A 19,567-nucleotide genomic window follows, 5' to 3' on the forward strand; every position below is an offset into this window, starting at 1 on the left:
CGTCCGGTGGCGGGATGCGCTGGGCTTGTGTCGATAGACATCATTATTAATCTTCACCACGACCCTGGAAAGCAGCGATTATTATCACTGTAGTACCTCGGAGGAAACACGGACAGAGGCTGGGGGATTTGGCCAGCATCTCATAATTAGTAAATAAGTGGGGGAGCAAAGATTTTGACCCCAGCGGGCTGGGGTCCTCCCTGGCTGCGGGCAGTTGAGCCGGCTTGGTGATGATGCTGGTGCCTACCAGTCCCTGAGCCCTCACCACGCACCCGACACGGTGCTGAGCTCTCTGCCTCCCGATCTCGTTGTGTCTTCCCAGCGACTCAGCAGGGCAGGGGGTTATTATCCCCTCTTTACAGAAGAGGAAGCCGAGGGCTCATGGTAAAATGAGTCGCCTCAGGTGTTTATCTGCTAAGTTTGTGCAGAGCTGTTGATCGAACAGACTTTGCATGTTTTTCAGAAGCTTTTTTTAGTATTTTGTAAAATGTTTAAGCAACCTGTATGCCAAACATGGAAACACATTGCTTCCCTTTAAATACACAGAAACAGGAGGGCCGTGGAGGCAGGTCTTTGCAGCGTGCCCACCGCAGGGCCTGCAGCCCTGGGCTGGGGCTTGTCACCTGGGGCTGTGCCCTCCCTGCCATGTGCCTGCTCTTTGAGCCTGACGCGTGACGGGTTTTCTGCAGATGGACAGGCCTGGTGCCCTCTGCAAAGGGGGCATGGTGGCTTGCATGCCGGCGGCCATATGGCTGGTCTGGCCGGGCTGCGTGTCATGCGGGAAGGCTCAGGGGTGGGCCAGGGTCCTCTGGTGTCCATCTGGTGTCTGCAGCAGCTGGCTGTGTGGCCGTGTTGTCACTGGGGCCAGTGGGCACTGGGACCCTGAAGTGCATCACGTGGAGCCAACACAGTGTGGCAACTGTAGTGACCAGAGAGAGGGGAGTGGTCAGCAGAGGCCACCTGGGTGAGGTGAGTCTTGAAGGGAAGGAAAAGGTGCTCCGCAGCAGAGGGGCCGATGGCCAAGCTGTGGGCCTGAGCACGTGGCAGCCCCGTGCGTGCAGGTGGTTGCCGGTGGTCTGTGCTGGTCTGTGCGGCTGGGTGTAGAAAGGTGGAACCCGGCACGTCAGGTGGGTGGGGCCAGATCACGTGGGCACTGAGGGTCATACCCAGGAATTTAGGTTTTATCCTCAGAGCCCTGGGAAACCACTGAGCCCGATAAACCGAGGAAGGGGACGTGGTCAGAGTTCCACGTGGCAGGCTCTGGAGCATAGGTGGGGGAAGGGCTGGGGGGCGTCAGAGTAGAAGTGAGGATCTGCTGTGCTGAGCCGAGCCGGGCGGAGGGAGGGGTGTGGGGGAGGGGTCAGCTCCGAGGAAGGCCCAGGAAGGGGGCTTAACTAGCGGGGCTCCAGGTGATTGAATGTAGGGCGGAGGGAAGACTCGGCCTGGCAGCCAGGCCTCTGGCTTGGGCCCTGGGTGAGTCTGGAGGGGACACAGGAGGAGGGCAGGTATTGGATGGATTGAGTCGCAGGTGCCTGTGGGACATCCAGATGGCAGTGTCTTCCAGGCAGTGGGTTTCCTGTCTGAAACTGAGCAGAGAGGTCAGGGAGGAGCTACAGATTTGGGTCCATGGGCACCAAGATGGTATGGGAAGAGGAGGGAGCCTCGGGGGAGTAACAGAGAGGCCTAGGACAGAGCCCTGAGCCAGCCTGACATGGGGGGTACCAGCTGGAGACCTTGAGCAACTGGCTGGAGAGGTGGAGGGCCCCAGAAGTGGACTGGCGTGGGGATGCAGGACGAAAGGAGTCGGGCCATTGGATCTGGTGACCAGAGGCTGTGGCACAGGCCTTGCCTGCACAACCTTGGTGCTGGGTGGGACCCGAGCCACACTCAGTGTGGGCAGGGGGAGCCCTGGGAGGGATGGAGGGGTAGAATTTGGGGGCAGGTATTGGTGGAGAGGTCCTGAGCTGAGCGCCTTCGGGAGCCTGGCCCAAGGTCCCCGGTCACCACACCTGCCCTTCCAGTCCAGCATCGTCTCCCCCGACTGGCCTTGTAACCTAGTCCAGTCAGCTCCTCTCTAGGGCTCAGCCTCTCCTGGAAAAGGGGGCCGGGTTAAGGCCATCCCATCGCATACACCTGGGGGGCCAGAGGTTTGGGTGATGTGACCACACGAGTCCCCTGGCAGAGGGTGGTGAGAGTCTTGGGAGCCTCAGAGGCGGCGACTGCCGTGATGGGCACGCTCTCCTCTGTCCTCGGCATAGCTCCGGGGGTGCAGGCACTGCTCCCTCCTTGGTTCGCCAGTGAGGAGACTGGAGCCAGGGAGCGTCCGCCTGAGGGCAAACAGCTGGGAGGCAGCAAGGCTGTGGGCCCCGACTTCTGTCCCCGACCTCTCCGGCCTGTTGGCATCTGCTGGGGTTCAGATTGCAGGTGATGGGTTTTGTTTTGCAAAATCTTGGTGTTTTCTCAAAGGCAGGGAGACCAGAGGCTCCAGTAAGGACTGTACATCTGAGACTCAGCTGTGCCTTGGATTTCGGTGCCTGGAGAGGTCCCGGCTCTAGTCAGGGAGGGTTTTCTTAGCCCGACTTGGCCTTGAATTCTCTAGGCGGGCAGGCGGGAACAGGGAAAGGTCAGGTCTGCGTGTTCTCAGAGTGGCCGGGCAGGGAGGCGAAAGGAATGGGCAGACGATGGTCTCTTTCTCGCGGGGAAAGAACCCTGGACTCAGGACTGAGGAGTTTGGAGCAAGAGGCCCGGGGCCATGTGTGAGCTCTCCTGAAGGTTGGGGGGTGTTGAGGTTGGGGGGGAGCCTGAGTCCATGGGAGCGTGTGGCAGTCTAGCTGTTCATGTGCTGGAATGTTCCATCGAACACCTGCCATGAGTTCTCAGACTTGCCCTGGTCCTCAGGGAGCCCACAGTCTGTTGGGACGGGCAGACAGCGTGGCCAGTGGCACGTGGAGCCGTCGGTGCTGTGATGGTGGGAAGAGTGCGGGTGTCTGGGGACCCACAAAGAGGAGGAGGTGACATCTGGCCGGAATGTTGTAGGACAGAGAGAGGGGACGGCAGTGGACTGAGGACATTCGTGTGGAGGGACCGGCACATGCAGAGCGGGAGGGGCGTGTCAGGCGCACATACGATGGCGCCCTGCCGGGGTGGGCCATGTCACATCTGCTGGTAGAGTTTGGAAGGCAGCCTGCGGGCAGCGATGTGGGGCGACCCCACAGGCCTGGGGGTGCGAGGTGGGCAGGGAGGGGGAGTGGGGAGACCACACAGCCGTTCCCAGGCAGCTTCTCTGCCCGCACTGCTCAAAAGAACAGAAAGGCAAGCCCCTGGCAGGCGTGCTGCGGGCCCTACCGCAGCGCCTGCGCGCTGCGGGTTCTCTGCGGCAAGCCCAGGCTGCCTCCAGCCCCCTCCTCGTCCTACAGCCTAGCGGTACCCGGTCACCATAGCAACCCCAGGGCTGCCTGCGCTAGGCCAGTGGTGGAGGGTGGATGGGTGGACGGGCCGCCTGTAGGCGAGGTGAGGAGAGCAGCGTGGGCGGCACAGGATGCTGGGACCCCCCCACCCGCTGCAGGGCCTGAGGGACAACCTTGGAGGCTGAGTTCTCGGTGAACTCTGGGTCGCATAGCTAGAGAGCCCACATCTGCATTACCACCTGGCGGGGGCAGTGGTGAGGGAGAAGACGCCCCCGTGGGGCGGGGACTCACCTCTGCCCTGGGCCTCGCAGCTGGCCGAGGCGGAGCCAGAGGTGGAGGTGGAGGTGTACCGGCGGGCCTCCAAGAAGCTGCCGGGCCTCGGAGACCCCGACATCGACTGGGAGGAGAGTGTCTGCCTGAACCTCATCCTGCAGAAGGTACAGGGGGGCCTCGGGGCAGGGCTCCAGGAGGGGGGCTGTCAGAAGGCCCCGAGGGACAGCACACCACTCCACACCCCCGTCCTGCGCTCTCTTCCAGCTGGACTACATGGTGACCTGTGCTGTGTGCACACGAGCTGATGGGGGGGACATCCACATCCATAAGAAGAAATCCCAGGTGAGCCCTCTGGCCGCCCCGTGTTTATTCTGGGAGGCAAGTCCTCCCCCTCCCTTCCCTGCCCTGAGGTGAGCGTCTGGCTCCAGAAATCCATTCAGCCCTCGGGGGCCTATGTCCTGCTCAGGAGCACTGAACCAGTCATCCCAGACGGCTTCTTCCCAGTGGCAACCTTGAGCGTGGCCTGGCTCTGGGCAGTGTGACCGCAGTGACCTGCGCCTTGGGCAGCACACTCCACCCCACCGAGTGGCGCCGGGGCCACACTCAGTCCTCTGCGTCTCCTTTCTTTCAGCAAGTGTTCGCATCCCCCAGTAAACATCCCATGGACAGCAAAGGGGAGGAGTCCAAGATCAGCTACCCCAACATCTTCTTCATGATCGACAGCTTCGAGGAGGTGGGCTCTGTCTCCCTCTAGTTCCCCCTCATCAGGGAATACGAGGGAACACGAGACGCTTTTCCCTCAGGCCTCACACGCCTTCAGAAAGGCGGTGGGCGCTGGGGCGCTGGGGCGCTGGGCTGGGCTCCCGCTCTTCCTGCTGTTTGACTCGGGGCAAGTGAGTTCACCTGGCTCAGAGCCTCAGTTTTCTCATCTGTAAAATGGGCATCAGGGTTGAAAGATCAAAGAGCTCATGAAAAATGGGAGCAGGCGCCGTAAACGCCTACAGAGAGTGCTTCCCAGGCAGGAGGAATCATTGTTATGGCCCTTGAATGCTGAATCAGGGCCTCCACACCTTGGGATCCTAGGATGTCCAAGATGGCTAGGGCTCTAGAAGTCATGTGGACCAAGCTTCTATTTTAAGGTTGGGAAAACTGGGGCCCAAGGCAGGTGACTCGACTGGGAAATGTGGGGTGCCAGGAACCCAGCTGCGTCCCACTTGCGACCCTGCCAGCTCCTGTCCAGCCACCCTCCCCTGTCGAGGCCCGGGCAGCGGTGCCGGCACCCACCGGAGTGGGTCGGGGCCCTGGGAGGACTCAGGAAGAAGGGGGCCTGTGTTTCAGGGCTCTTCTTGATTGGATTGGTGTGTTGAGGCATCTCAGGCTCACACGGCTCATCCGTGGCAGAGCTGAGATTTGAACCTCAGTCTGTATGACCTCAGAGCTCGGCCTGTACACTGGCCCCCGGGAGCGGTGACTCGAGCAGGGGCGGGGTGCGGAGTCCCCCACGGGCCACCCTGGCGGTTGGGCGGTCCGTCCGTCGGGCGCCTGAGCTGGTGCCTGCACGCGAACCGTGAAGCTCGGGGCGGGTGGGCCGAGCGCCCACAGCCGGGGTGGAGGAGATCCTAGAAAGCAGGCCAGAAGGTCCAGGTCCCCGTGGACCGTTTAACTCCCTGGCGTGAGGAAGAGTGATAGGGACAGTGTCCTTCCGGTGGCCATGGCGGGTGCGTCCTTTTCCGGTCCCAGAGTCATTGTTATCAACCCCACCCCCTTGTAGACGCTGTCCCCGCCCTGCGGTAGCCTGTCCGCCTTCCTGTGCTGGTCTTGGTGGAGCCGCGGGGGGCCTTGAGCAAATACCCTGACGTCTGTGGCTCAGCGTTCCCACCTGCAAAGTGGGAGTTCCTGAGCAGTTCGCCCTGGGCCAGTGAGAGGGTGCTGGGCCGGGAGCCGGGCTGCAGCTGGGGGGTGGCAGCTGGCAGGTGATGAACCCGTCTCTGCCTCGCGCCCCACCCCAGGTGTTCAGCGACATGACCGTGGGCGAAGGAGAGATGGTCTGTGTGGAGCTGGTGGCCAGTGACAAAACCAACACGTTCCAAGGGGTCATCTTTCAGGGCTCCATCCGCTACGAGGCGCTCAAGAAGGTGTACGACAACCGCGTGAGTGCAGGGCGGGCCCAGGGCCCAGGGGCGGGCACCCCCCAGGCCCCCTTCTGCCCTCGCCCGGCTCGGAGCTGTACCTGCCCGTCCTCGGAGCGCCCGCAGCCCCCCGGAGCCCCCTTAGGCGGCCGTGTTGTGCTCTCTACAGCACGTCTCGGCCCAGTCCGGCCCCTGAGGGAAGACCCTCCTGGATTGGCCCCTGCTTGACTGAACTGAGGGGAGAGGAGTCCAGGTGGACGGGCCGCTCTCCCGCAGCTGAGCACTGTCCCGAGGACTGTCCCTGAGCACTGTCCCCAGGCTCTCTGGAGCCTGGGAGGAAGGGACAGGGCAGGTGGTCTCAGGTCCCACTGGGCTGGGGCTCTCTTCCCAGCCTGTGCTGGCCCTGCGTGGGGCATGGTCATCGGGCTGAGAAGGGCATCAGCCAGGGATCCCTAGCACCCCGGCACTGCCCTGCCTTGTGGGCGAGCCCAGGTCAGCCAGGGCTCGGTCCCCCTGGAGGTGGGCTGGCAGTCCTCAGGGGCTGCTCGTGCCCCCAGGGAGAGGGCATCCCTACCTGCCTGACTCAGGCCCTCTCCCACCCGTCCACAGGTGAGTGTGGCTGCCCGCATGGCACAGAAGATGTCCTTTGGCTTCTACAAGTACAACAACATGGAGTTTGTGCGCATGAAGGGGCCACAGGGCAAGGGCCACGCTGAGATGGCGGTCAGCCGTGTGTCCACTGGTGACACGTCCCCCTGTGGGACCGAAGAGGACTCCAGCCCGGCTTCGCCCATGCATGAGCGGGTAAGGGCTGTGCAGCTCGGGGAGGGGCCTCCCGTTCCTCAGATCTGCTTCCCACTGTCTCCCTGATCCTTACAGCCCCCAGTGAGGTAGGTGTCATCATCCCCAGCCTTCTGGGGAGGAGGCCGAGGTTCAGAGTGACTTGCCCAGGGTTGCACAGCAGGTTAGTGCCTGGGCCCTGAGCTGCCGCTGCAGCGGGGCTCAGTCTCCAGGGTCCTGGCGCCTGCCTCAGTGGACCTGCTGGGCGAGTATGGGCACATGACCTGCCTTCCCGGAGGGTGAGCCAGGGATGATGAGGAGCGAGCCTCCCCTCCTGCCCCAGCGGGATCAGCCGGAGGGCGCAGAGGCCCTGGGGCCGCCCAGCTCTTCTCTCTGCCCCGGCCACTTGTTTACAAGGTGGTGTGCACCTGAGCTGCTGGGAGGCCGCCAGCAGCCCCGGGTGGGCCTGAGCTTCCCTGTCTGCGGACCTGGGGACCCAGGCTTGCCTGATTTACTTGCCCCGTCCCAGGTCACATGGCTCTCGTGTGACAGCACTGAGCCTTTGAGCCCTGCTCTTTCTAGGCCACTGTCCTTCCCCAGGGGTGGGAAGCTGAGGTCAGTGGCAGCTTTATTCGTAGAGCCTCCAGGGGGTCCCAGGGCTCAGGCAGGGGAAAGTCTCCAGCCCGCTGGCTGCTTTGCCCCAGTTGGGTCTTCAGAGGGGGCCGCTCGGAGCTGGGCGTCTTGGATGAAGACAGGGCACTGGGGGCACCTCCGGGAGAGGGGCTGCTGGGGGGCTGGAATCCAGGTGCTGCCGCTTGCGTGAACTGGGACAGGTCTCTTCTCCTGAGCCTCAGTTTGCTCATCCAGAAATGGGGTGAAAACACCTGCGTCCCGAGGTGCTGGGGGCTCAGAGCCGCTGAGCATCAGACGGGGCCCTCAGGTCACAGCCACCATGGGGCCGGCTGCTGGTCTGCCTGGGAAAATGGCTCCTGGGAGTGTAAGTCGTGCGTCACTGCTGGCACGCCCGAGAGGGGGGAGCGCACACGTGAAATACTTTTAATTCTGTAAAATTACGTTCACCTTGCACATCTCCAGGTAGTCAGATGGCGGTTTTCCTTCTTTGTATGTCTTTTTTTTGCTTTGAAGTTTCTGCAATGAATGTGTTTTATAAGCAGAACAGAAACAATAAATGCTCTTTTTTGTGATGATGGGTGAGAATTCCAGGCAGGGGCCTCTGTTGTCTTGGGAATAGAGGTGGTTTACAGTTGAGATAAGGAGGCTTATTCTTCCCCTTGGTCCTAAATTGCCCACTGAGGCCCTAACGAATGTGTATGTGAAACCCCTTGTAAAGACGTGGCCTGGGCTTGGGCTGGACAAACCTGGGTGCCTGCTCCAGCCACTTGTTTGCCGAATGACCACAGATAGGTTACTAGACCTGCCCGAGCCTTGATTTTCCATCTGTCAAATGGGGGTGATGATCTTTCTCACTCAGGGTGGCTGCGGGGGTGAAGGAGACGGTGCCTGGGAAAGTCCCTGGCCCATAGTAGCAGGGAGGCCTGGGGTCAAGGGGAGGGGCTTGCCAGGGTCACGCAGCTGTCAGTGGCAGGCCCTGACCACCCAGGACTGCACGGGCCCCCTCCCACCTCTGTGCTCACTGTCGCTTGTCCCCTCCCTTTTCCAGAGGGGTCGTTTGTAACCAGTGCATGACAAATGCAGACTCTGTGTGTATTGTGGTTTCTGGTGTTTGTTTTTTATCTTTTAAAAACCCTCCCTGGCTTGTGGGATGACCGTCTGGAGCCCAGCGGCCGCCGGGACTCTGGTGGATGTCGGAGCCGTGACGAGGAGGCTGATGGGGCTCCCGAAGTCTCAGTCCCAGCTCGTCTTGTTCCTCAGATTCTTGTTTGCATGGGGAGGAGGGAGGAGATGGGCCACGTTCCCTCTGCCTGGAACGCCCTTCCCCCCCTTCTTCACCTAGCGAACTCCTACTCGTCCTTCAAGACCCAGCTCGAGCGGCATCTCCTCCGGGAAGCCTTTCCTGATTTCCCAGGCTGTTGATTCCTTTTGCCTCTGTGCTCCCCTGTATCCTGTGCTTCCCTTTTTCTGTCTCAGCAACCAACATTCGGTCTGTGGTTGTCACTTTTGGATCTCTTGCCCCCAGCAGACTGTGAGCTCCTTGAGGGCAGGGACCACTGTCACGTGCCTGTCTGTCCTTAGTGCTGCCCTGAGTGGGTGTGGAGAATGGGTGATGACTGGCAGTGTGGCTGGAAGAGAGGAGAGGAGGAGATGGAAGCATGGACCGCTTGGCCACTGCAAGAGAGGGGGGATGGGACATAGTAGCCAAAAGAAGAAATCAGGGTGAAGAGCATGGCCTTAGGGGCAGAAGACCTGGGTTGCAACCCGGTGTGGCCACCATCCTGCTGGGTGACCTCGGGCACGTCAGGGTCGCTGTCCCGCCTTAGTTTCTTCTGTGTCAGATGGGCTGATGCCGGTTACCGTTGTGGGAGGGCTGGGAAGTTTCGGTGCCGCGGCGGGTGCTTGAGCTGCGTCAGCGGCCAGACTTGCTTTGGGCTCTGACGACCCTCTGACCGGCGTTTGAGGCCCGCAGGAGGGCAGCCCGGTCCCTCCTGGGGCAGCGCTGGCGGCCAGCGCCCGCCGGGCCCTGGCAGGGCGGGTGTCCTCGTCGTCTGAGGCGGGAGGTGGGTGGGCGCTGGGACCCCGGGTCGGTGGGCCGCTCTGGTGACTCGCCCCTTGTTCCCAGGTGACCTCCTTCAGCACTCCCCCAACGCCCGAGCGCAACCACCGGCCCGCCTTCTTCTCCCCGTCCCTCAGGAGGAAGGTGCCCCGCAACCGGATGGCGGAGATGAAGAAGTCTCACTCGGCCAACGACAGCGAGGAACTCTTCCGGGAGGATGACGGGGGAGGTGACGCTGCCCCTCCCCGAGCTGCTGCCTTCCCCCCTCCACAGTTAGAGGGCCGGCCGTCCCGGGCGGGGATGGAGCCGTGGACAGACAGAGGCCCACCGAGAGGCGCCCCCAGCCCGGCACTCTGAGCGCTCAGCGTGCGAGGCACGGCTGGCAGTCTGCACTGATTTCAGGGGTTCAGAGCCTTCCCGACATCACTGGTCTGCCTGTTCTGCCGAGCGGGTGGGGGAAACGCCTGCCGGGTGAGGGGAGCGCCGTGGTCCGCGTGCACATGCTGTCACCTCCCTCCCTGGCTTTTCTTCTCAGGTCACTCTGGAACCCCGGGTGGGGGCGGTCCCCTCAGGGCTCCCCTGCCCTCCTCCCCGAGCCCGCGGGCCTGTCTGGCGGCCTGCTGGGCGTCTCGGCCCGGGTGTCGCAGAGGCCCTGGTTCTCAGCCACTCAGTGTGCAGTGTCTCCCGGCCGGCCTGTGCCTTCCCGCTGCTCTCTCTGTGCACGTGGGCCCCGCCGTCAGCCAGCCGTGCAGCGGGGCGGCGGGTCCGTGTTCGTCAGAAGAGCAGCGGGAAGCCATCCAGAGGAGCTGGGCTGTGGCGTCGAACGGGCCTGACCGGCAGGACCCAGAGGCAGAGGGCCTGCTGGATGAGACCCTGGCCGGGGCCAGGAGACGCCAGCACTGGCCTCGACCTGCTCTTGAGTGAGCTTAGGCGAGTGCCTTCCTTACCTCGGCTCACTTCCAGACCAGCAGGAAAGCACTCGCAGCCCCAGCCTGCCTTCCTGGGCGACCCGTAGATTGGCTGATGGTGACAGGTCATCCCAGCCTCCCCCCCATGGCCTCCCAGTGACAGACAGTACCAGAGGGGAGCAGCAAAGTGACACAGTGTGGCGATGGGCCAGACCCCACAGAGAAGACTCCAGGACAGAGAAGGGGGTGTCAGGGAGGGCTCAGAGGGGTGGGCCCTGAGGGGTAGGATCGGGCTGGACAGGCAGGAAGGGGCGCTGGGTGTCGCAGGCCGGGGCGATGGGGTGCCCAGCAGAGGGTCGAACTGGGCCAGGGAGGCGCCACCTGGAATGGGAGGTGTTCTCCCCGCCGCCTGGGCCTGACCGGCCTTCTCCCCTCCAGCCGACCTGCACAATGCCACCAACCTGCGGTCTCGGTCCCTGTCCGGCACGGGGCGCTCCCTGGTCGGGTCCTGGCTGAAGCTGAACAGAACAGACGGGAATTTCCTTCTTTATGCACATTTAACCTACGTCACTTTGCCGCTGCACCGGATTTTAACAGGTAATTTTGACTTTGCGTGGGACCTCTGGGAAAACCATGGCCCCTGAAGGTGTCCCCTTGGGCCGTGCCCTGGCGCCCACCCCGTTAGTCGAGGGGGAGGCGGAGCTCTCGCTGACGGGCCACAGGGCGGTGCCGGGCAGTGGCTCCAGAGTCCCCGTGTGAGCCCCGTTCCCCATGGCCTCGCCAGGCGGTGTAGCTGCTCCAAGCCCATTCGTTCCCCGTCTGCACGGAGGGTGGTCACAGCACTGCAGTTCCCTGAGGGTTGGAAGAGAAAACGCCCGTGAACAACGTGGCGCGCTTCCTTCATAAATGGAGCACTGGGGGTGTGACCGCCCACGTCTTCCCCGCCACCCTAGACATCCTGGAAGTACGGCAGAAGCCCATCCTGATGACCTAACCGTGTGCGGAGCCCACGCGGAGCCTCCAGCCCTGCCCAGTCCTGGGAGTGCTGCCAAGTGCCTACCTGTCCACCGCCACTGGGGTCTTCCGGGACCACCCAGCGCCGCAGCCGGAGCCAGGCGGGACCACTCGACTCCCGGGGCCAGGGCCAGCTCCACCAACACCAGCCCAAACTGAAGTGCCTCGTCCTCCTCCCCGCTGGCTCTGCTCCTGCCCACCCACCCGGCACCCTCAGCCCGTCTCTGGAGAACCCTCTGCACCGAGAGGACCAGAGATGCCAAGAGGCTTAAGAGAGAGAGCAGCGGAGCAGCCAGCATCCAGAGAGGGTCCAGCCCTACGGACCCGATGTACGCATCCCGACAGGCGGCAGGCAGAGACCACTGGCTGGGGGCACGTGGTGTGTCGGACTGTCAGCACTTAAGGGAACAGTGGTTTCAGATTTTGTGACACTGTACCGATGACCTTCAGCATCCAAGTTAGTCCCGATCGTCTGTCCTCCCTCGTTTACTCCTGGTTGTAGATGGGTTTCCACGGGGAGCGGGGAACATGGCTGTCTGATGGTTTTGCCCTGGGCTGGGAATGCCTCACCCCGTGCCCGGTTCCAGACAGGCCCCCATCCTGCCAGAATGGCCTTTGCTTCCAGCCAAAGAGCATCACCAACACACACACCTCCAGCTTGGAGACAGCCACCCCGTCTGCGCCTCAGCTGGCGTGGCCTGCGGAATTTGGATTCTGAGGGCAGGAGGGAGGGCTTGGTAGCCAGACAGGAGAAGGGTGGGGTCCCTGCCAAAGGGCGAGGAGGGGTCTGCGTTCTCCCAGGAAGGTTCCAGGCAGAACCTCCGTCCTCTGGGGCCAGGGGAGGGGATAGGGTGTTTCATCTTCCCTGGTTTCCTAGAGCTTATTTCCTTTGAATGGGCGTGCTGGTCCCATTTCTCAGACCAGTCACTGAGGCAAAGGGGAACTGGCTTCCACGTGGCTTGTCAGGCCTCGTTCCAGCTTGAAGGGTTTCCACCTATGGTGACACATTGCGCTCTTCTCAAAACCGCGAGCCCCCTCGAGAACAGAAGCCTTTCCCCTGCCCAAGGGAATAAGCCGTCAGTTGGGTCTTTGCTGCTCTGTTTTGCTTGCGTCCTCAGGAGTGTTTGAAGGGTTCCTGGTGTACTAGGGTTAGAGATACTCTGGGGGAGAAGAGGGAGAGGAGGAGGGGCTCGTTTTCCCGTCCGTTTCCATTCTGCGCGTTCTAAGGGTTTGCGCTGGGCTCCGGGGACCGGGGACTACTTTGGGGCTTCTCCAGATTTTGTATGCTGTTATTAAAAGCGAGCTACTGCATTTCATTCTGCCTCAGTTTGCCCACCTGTCGATGGGGCTGATACCACCTACCTCACTGCAGTCTCCAGGGTTCTGGTGCACGACCGGGTCAGGGCGAGATGGCCAGCCCTCCTGCATAGCTCAGCTCAGGTCAGGTGGCAGACCATCGGGACGCTTACCCCACCCCACACTCCGGTCACCAGGCTGGGGAGGCGAGCGGTGGGGTCGGGGCGAACGTTCTTGCGTTCTCTGACAGCGCCTGGCTCGTGCTCGGCTGCATCTCAGCTCCCCGCACAACTTCACGTTCCAAAACTGTCTTAGGGCAGCACAGAGTCAGGTCACGCCCCAGAGTGTTGGAGCAGAGCCTCAGGGAGCCGTGAGCCTGGCCCGGTGTTCCCAGGTGCCGGGTGAGTGTTCTCTGGGGAGCCCAACTCTGCCGCCACGTCTGTGTCCGAGGCAGCTGAATTACAGCTTTTCCTTCAGGCTCCTTTTCTTCCTGGTCTTCTGCGGTCTGAAGACTGGCTCAGTTCTTGGGAGAAATGCAGCCCTAACGTATCTGCCATGGAAGGATGAGGTAGTTTCGCACACGCGCAGTGCAGCCGCCCTCCCCGTTCTCGGGGTGGAGCCCGAGAAGGGCCCGCCCACACTGGAGCCAGAATTCGGCTCCTCCTCCAACCTAAGTTCTGCCTCGAAGGGTAACTGAGGGCCAGTTGCAAGGAACGCGTGAACGTGCTTTGCAGAGCTTAGACATGCGGGCCACGGTGGTCTTAGAGATCACGCCTCACTGGTAAAGCGCGTGAACGTAGGTAGCACCTAGCACGTGCAGGCACCGTGCTAAACGTTTAGGTGCCGTCATCACCCCCTTCTTACAGATGAGGGAGCAGCCACACACGGAGAGGTTGGGACAACAGAAGCCCAACCCAGGCGTCTGGCCCCAGTCGACACTGAGCCTCGACACTGCTGCCCCAGGACTGACGCACGAACGTTCTGTGGAATCGACCTTTCTCAGTCTTCACTCCTCCAGAGGCTACTTTGGACACTGAACTTAAAACATGCTTAGAGGCACTTGGTAACCAGGCAGTAAGCTGTTATTCTGAGTTTTGCTTTTCTCAAAGTCACAAATGACATCAGTAACAGAGTGACGAGTGATGGGGCCAGAACCGGGGCCCCGACATCCCGGGGCGTCCTGGTGTTGACACATCTTACTTCCTGTAGGGCCATCTTTCGTTTTCTGGGAACATGCCTGTCTCCTGTATAACAAGGGGACAGCCAAAGCGCGTGAACGGGAATTGGAATTAAAGTGTAGTTTTCCTTTGAAGAAACCTGTAACCTCTAAGCTTTTTAGGACATTAATAAGAAAATTATCTTCTTTTTAGAGTCAGACCCATGTCTTCTCTGTTTCCATCTCCTTCAGCACCTGAAGGTTCAGGCAGTGTTTAGTCTCCATTCCAGTGTCTGATGGAACTTTCAGTTGTCTGTGCAAACAGCTGAGGCTTCTTATTTCAAAAGAAGGATACTATTTTTTTTTTTTTTTTTTTTTTTTTGCGATACGTGGGCCTCTCACTGTTGTGGCCTCTCCCGTTGCGGAGCACAGGCTCCGGACGCGCAGGCTCAGCGGCCATGGCTCACGGGCCCAGCCGCTCTGCGGCATGTGGGATCTTCCCGGACCGGGGCACGAACCCGTGTCCCCTGCATCAGCAGACGGACTCTCAACCACTGCGCCACCAGGGAAGCCCAAGAAGGATACTATTTTTAAGTAACAGAGAAGTAGTCAAAGAGAAGAAAAGGCAGAATATTCTAAAGCCAGTCAACTTGGAGATAGCGTGGGTTTTCTGGCGAGTCAGAGCCTTGCTAACGTTTGGGCTTTTCAAGGACTGTGAACAAATCATCAGAAATCAATTAGGTTTCTGTCAATGATACTAATGACAGACAGGCATGCTCCTGATGTGATTTTTTTTTTTTTCTCAAAGAATCTAGCTAGAATCGAACCAGGACCTATTTTTGCTGTTTTTATCACAGATAAACTAGTCAGTAGAGATTTTTGAAGAATGGTGTGGAAACTTTATTTCTTAAAAGACATTCCAGAGGAAGTCCCTATGCAGTTGGTACATTCTAACGACTGACTTCTGAACAACATTCGACATTATCATAATGAGGGGGTTTTAAATTGCTGGCCAAAATTCTTCAAAGATTTACCTTGAAAATACAGATTTACCTATAAAACTGTCAACTTTTTAATGCGCCTTGGTGATAGGTTTCACTCTGATAACTCTGTTCAGTTTTCCAGCGTAGCTGGAATTTAGTTACAAAAACCAAGTGTCTTTTGCCAGTACATTGATTAGTCCTTTTCAGGCTTTCTCTCTTCTGTGTATCAGACAGCAGAATTACCTCCCTTCAAAAAGATAACCGCCCTAATAGGACACAGACTCCAACAGGGATGTGATGCTGGCCGACATCGGGCCCTGGAGCTGGAGTGGAAGTAGCCTCTGGAGGCGTCTGCAGCCCTTCTGGCAGCGCTGCTCTCCGGCCAGGCAGCCAGAGTCCCACCCTGTTCCTCCAGGAGTCGGGTGATGGGTGCACCGGGGCTTCTTTCCTTTGTTCCTGTTCACTGACGGAGGTGATCCTCAGCAGAGAAGGAATCCTGCAGCCCTTCATCTGAGCCCCTGGAACAGACAGCCCTGGAGAACTCAGGACACCGCACAGAAGCCAAATCACTTGAACACCGAGTGGCCTGGGGCTGGGTTCAGAGTCCACAGCAGGTAGAGCATCAGAAGCAGAGGCAGCCGGCTGCGTGGAGGCGTTGGTGTTTACAGTTTTCTACTCTTCCCAGGGCAGGCGGGCATCTTCTACTGAGCTCAGTAGATGAAAACCAACTCCAACTCTGCTGAGCGGCTGCCAGTGTCCGGTCTTTAGTCCCCCACTTCCTAGAAGGTTGGACAATTTAGGTTGTAAATAGCATTCTTTTTATGGTCTCCAAACGAGTTCTGTGTGTGAGAATATGTAAACCTGCGAAGAAAACCTGTTGAGATTTTTCACTACTTTGAGGCCTAACTAAAATGATTTCTACAAAATATATTTTAGCAGAAACACCAGGACGGCATACATTGACTATATTAGGATCTAACTGGCAGTGCTGTTTCCATAAGCATTGTCAACAGCTTCTGGATTAACCATCTTCCACATACAATAGAAGTAATTTCTAAGCAGTTGTTTGTGGTTGGCTGCTAGCTGTGCTTTATGATTTTGCATTTCTTTTGAAAGTTGATTTGCATGTTGGGTATTATTTATTTCTTCTCTGATGAATCTGTACCTATTTTTTTCTCCAGTGGGTGTTTCAGATTACAGATATTACAGCAGTGTGCTGATTTACTGATTGAACCTTAATTTCCCCCCAGAGGTGTCTTAAACTTCTTTTGGAGCTTTCATACAAGTTACTTCATTGAATGACAGAAGCCACTCCATACCCTGGCTTTGGCAGGCCTGGGAGTCAGCAAGGGGTTCTGGAGGCCAGCAGCTGCAATTTGGTCAGATGCTGTATTTGAAAAATGAAATCAGAGATGTGTTTCAGGGTCAGCTCTCTCAGCCCCTATGAAGTCAGTTATACTGTAAAATTCCCAAGCCTTTGCCAGAGAACCTCTGCAAAGGCCCTAAGAGAAGTGGGAAAGTGACTAGAATAAAAGGAGTCCCAAGTTCACGTTCTCGCAGGCTTCGCATGAGCTACTGGTCTTCTGGAAGGTGGTTTTGGACCGTGGCTGGCTGTTGCCTCCCAGCCCTGGTTCATGGGGTTGACACTGAGAATGCTCACAGCCCCTCAGGCTGACTACTCTGCCAGAGCCTCCTACTCCGGTTCCTGCAGGTGGAAGCACTGCTCAGGTAGTGGGCTTTTTCTTTCCATGGTCAGGTCCACTCTTACGTCATAGGGTGATGGGCACAAGTAAGGCCTAAGACACTGCAGAAGGTTATAGAAAATGACAACAAAAAGGGGGGCAGTCTGCGAGGGACACTTCCACACATCTGGAGATAGAGTAAAGGTCATCACAGCACATATCTCTCAGAAACACCGGAGCCAGGATTCTCTGAACTGGCGTCACCAAGGGTAGCCTGTACTTCGGAAGGCGCACAGACGGTATCTAGAAAGGAGCCAGTTTAGTAGGTGAAAAAGGTGACTTCCTTCTCATCCAGATTGGCCCCCTTGTTGTTAATAATGAGGAGGTCCTTTTAAGACAGTCACCTGATTAGTAGACGTGGGGGGACAGTCTGCACCCTGGAAGCTACCTGCAGTAACTACGTTCCTGTTCACTGCCTACTCTTGAGGGCTATGCTGCTGTTTGCGTTTTTATTATGACCTATATGCACTTTTAGGAACTACTGTCATGCCCTGGCTTAGAAAAAAAATGTTGACTGGATGGATGGAAAACTTTTGGGAATTTTATACCGGCAGAAGGGGTAAATGTAAAATAACTGAATCCAGACAATAACATGGTTCACTGTATATATACATGTTGAATGTGTAAACATGCTGTACTTTGTGCTCGACTGTTAAAATGACAGAACAGCTGGAAAATTTATATGAGGAAGGAAAAATATTTGTTCTGGGGATGATCAAACAAAATATGTCTTTGCTTTTGCCCACAGCAACATTAAATTCCCTCCTGGCTTGGCCTCCATGTAAGCCAACAGGCTTATTAACAAGATACTTCCTTCCTATTTGTGGGTTAAGGGTCTTTCATCCTGGAACCTGACTTTAATAAAACAATTAGACTGCTCAGTTTGAAATACCATGGTTTTTAGTAAACTTTAGTGATTATAATTTAAATAAACAACTTTTGTTAAAAAGATTTTAGCCAATTTCAGAAACCAGTGAAGCTTAGTCCTTCAACGGGCACACATACCTTCAAGTCACACTGGAGGGAGCCCGCGTGGCTCTGTTCCCTCGACAAGCCGCATCTCCTTAGGGTTTTGTCAACTGCAAAGTAGAATCACCACCTACATTCCCAGATGCAATGAAGCTGGAGACACGTACAAAGGCTGGCCTAGTTCCTGGCAACTGTGATACTCAGTTTCCTCCTGAAATATGTGCCCAAAGGGTGTTTCATAGGTTATCTTTAAACAAGTCATAAGAGAGCACAGATGTAGCCCAGTGGTTCTCAAATTTGACATGTGTCAGAAACACCTGTTAAAACCCAGACGGCTGGTGATGAAATATTCTGGAATTAGATAGTGGTGATGGTTGCACAACTCTGTGAATATAGTAAAAACAGCTGAACTGTGCACGTTAAAAGGGTGAATTCTATAGTATGTGAATTATACCTCAATAAAAACCAAAACACATGCCTGGGCCGCTGCCGGAGGATCTGGCTGGGTGGGTGTAGGGTGGGGCCCCCGAGCTGGCTTCTCTAACAGGTCCCTGGGTGTTGCTGCTGCTGCCCCCACGGACCACACTGCAGACCCACTGCTCCAGGCTGGCCATTCAGCTGAGCACTAAACGAGGGCCGGCGCAGCGGAGATGCACTGCTCTTTGCACAATACCTACCCGCTTAGTGTCTTCAGCGGTTTCCGTCAGACGTTGTCAGTCCAAGAAAAATAGTTTGATGGGTAACTCAGTCTTTATAATATTTTCTTTACCAGGAGACACCTCTTAAAAACCAGCTAAGTGCTGAATAACTCAAGAACGTTTTAAAGATATGAACCTTATTCTAAAACTTTCAAAAGTATATTACAATGTAATCTGTTAATGCCTTAATAGTGATTTTCTAAATCACCAAAAACTTAAAGTAACATGAACTTAAAATACATTTCTTCTTTCATTTTGATCCTTAGTTTTAAAATGTCCTCCTGGACACAGATCCCAACTCCACTTACTTGTGGAAGAAACCTCGCCTGCCTCAACTCGTTTCTTTGGAAAGCCCACCCAGGAGCCCCGGTCTGGAAGGTTTGCTGCAAGCACTAAACAAGAGAATATATAAAAAGCCCCTCGCGCAATGCTTTGCACATTATCCAACGAAAGATCTGTTATTCCCATTCTAATTTGTAAAAACGTGAATCCAACAGAAATTCCTGAATGGCCTGGAATTGGTCTCATCTGGCACAAGGAGTCTGATGATAAAAGGGTCCGGGTCTCTCCTCACCTCCCAGCGACCTTCCTGCTGCTGAGGCTTCTGGGCACTGCTTCTGCGTGGTGCCTCCCCCGCCGGCTGGCTTGCCTCTTGCCTCGTACTAAGGCCAGGTGCAGCACAGAGGAACACAAGAGTGTCAAACACTGTGATTCTGTTTACTTTCCATTTATTCACATTTCATGGATTGATACACTTCCTCAATGGGATCATTCAAAAACTAATACAAACTGAGATTACACTGTCCGACGATTCAAGTATTTTAGTTTTAGAGAACGATTTCTGATTTAAAATAGAAAGCAAACAATTTATCCATTTGATTGCTGAGAAGTTTCCTGCCTCTGCCATAGCTGTGTCCGCATCAAACGGAGAGCCCTCAGCCTGGACCATCATTGCCACCGGCCACCGACACACAGAGGCCCTGTGCTCAGAACACCGAGTGGGAAGAAAAGTTTTGACAGGCTCCTCACTGTCACCGGCTGGACAAATCAGTTTCTACTGAAAAGCCCTCACTTCCAGAACGAGAATGGATCCTAGGGGTTTGGGAGTAAGCCCATTTAGTCTGGAAATCTGCAAAGCCTTCAAATGCACTGCGCTTACGTTTGGATTGTTCTGAAATATAAGAGTATCTGACAAATGCTCAAAACAAGCAACTTGTTTACCTTTAAAACTAAACCAAAAAAGCTGTCTCAGTGAAAACTTGTTCTGAACTCTTAACAGTAAGGTAGAATATTAGTTTTTTTTGCTCTACCCCAGAACAGGTAGATATTTTTTGGCATGCAGCATATCAAAAATACAATTTAGAATTGAAACTGTAAAACAATAATCCTTTTAAGGAAAATCAGTCCATAAACAGACCTGTCCTTCCATGGAAAACACAATCTAAACTTTAAAAACTGGACACGCATTTTTAGCCTGTAATTCTAACAATGAAGACAACATTCAATGTTTTGCTTAACAG

General features: G+C 56.7%; 1 protein-coding gene across 1 annotated transcript in view; it reads left to right on the top strand.

The window, feature by feature from the left end:
- The window catches only part of KIAA0930 (KIAA0930 ortholog), a 40,269-nt gene extending 27,750 nt beyond the window's left edge, over positions 1-12,519 (top strand). Inside the window, exons 3-10 of the mRNA XM_060112030.1 lie at positions 3,719-3,844; positions 3,945-4,022; positions 4,312-4,413; positions 5,690-5,830; positions 6,419-6,613; positions 9,348-9,510; positions 10,628-10,786; positions 11,143-12,519. Of these exons, the coding sequence (XP_059968013.1) occupies positions 3,719-3,844; positions 3,945-4,022; positions 4,312-4,413; positions 5,690-5,830; positions 6,419-6,613; positions 9,348-9,510; positions 10,628-10,786; positions 11,143-11,183 (1,005 nt within the window). The 3' untranslated portion in view covers positions 11,184-12,519. The remainder of the gene's footprint in view (positions 1-3,718; positions 3,845-3,944; positions 4,023-4,311; positions 4,414-5,689; positions 5,831-6,418; positions 6,614-9,347; positions 9,511-10,627; positions 10,787-11,142) is intronic.
- Positions 12,520-19,567: the final 7,048 nt, after the last annotated feature.

This window comes from Mesoplodon densirostris, chromosome 11, assembly GCF_025265405.1.
Source record: "Mesoplodon densirostris isolate mMesDen1 chromosome 11, mMesDen1 primary haplotype, whole genome shotgun sequence".
Lineage (NCBI taxonomy): Eukaryota > Metazoa > Chordata > Mammalia > Artiodactyla > Ziphiidae > Mesoplodon > Mesoplodon densirostris.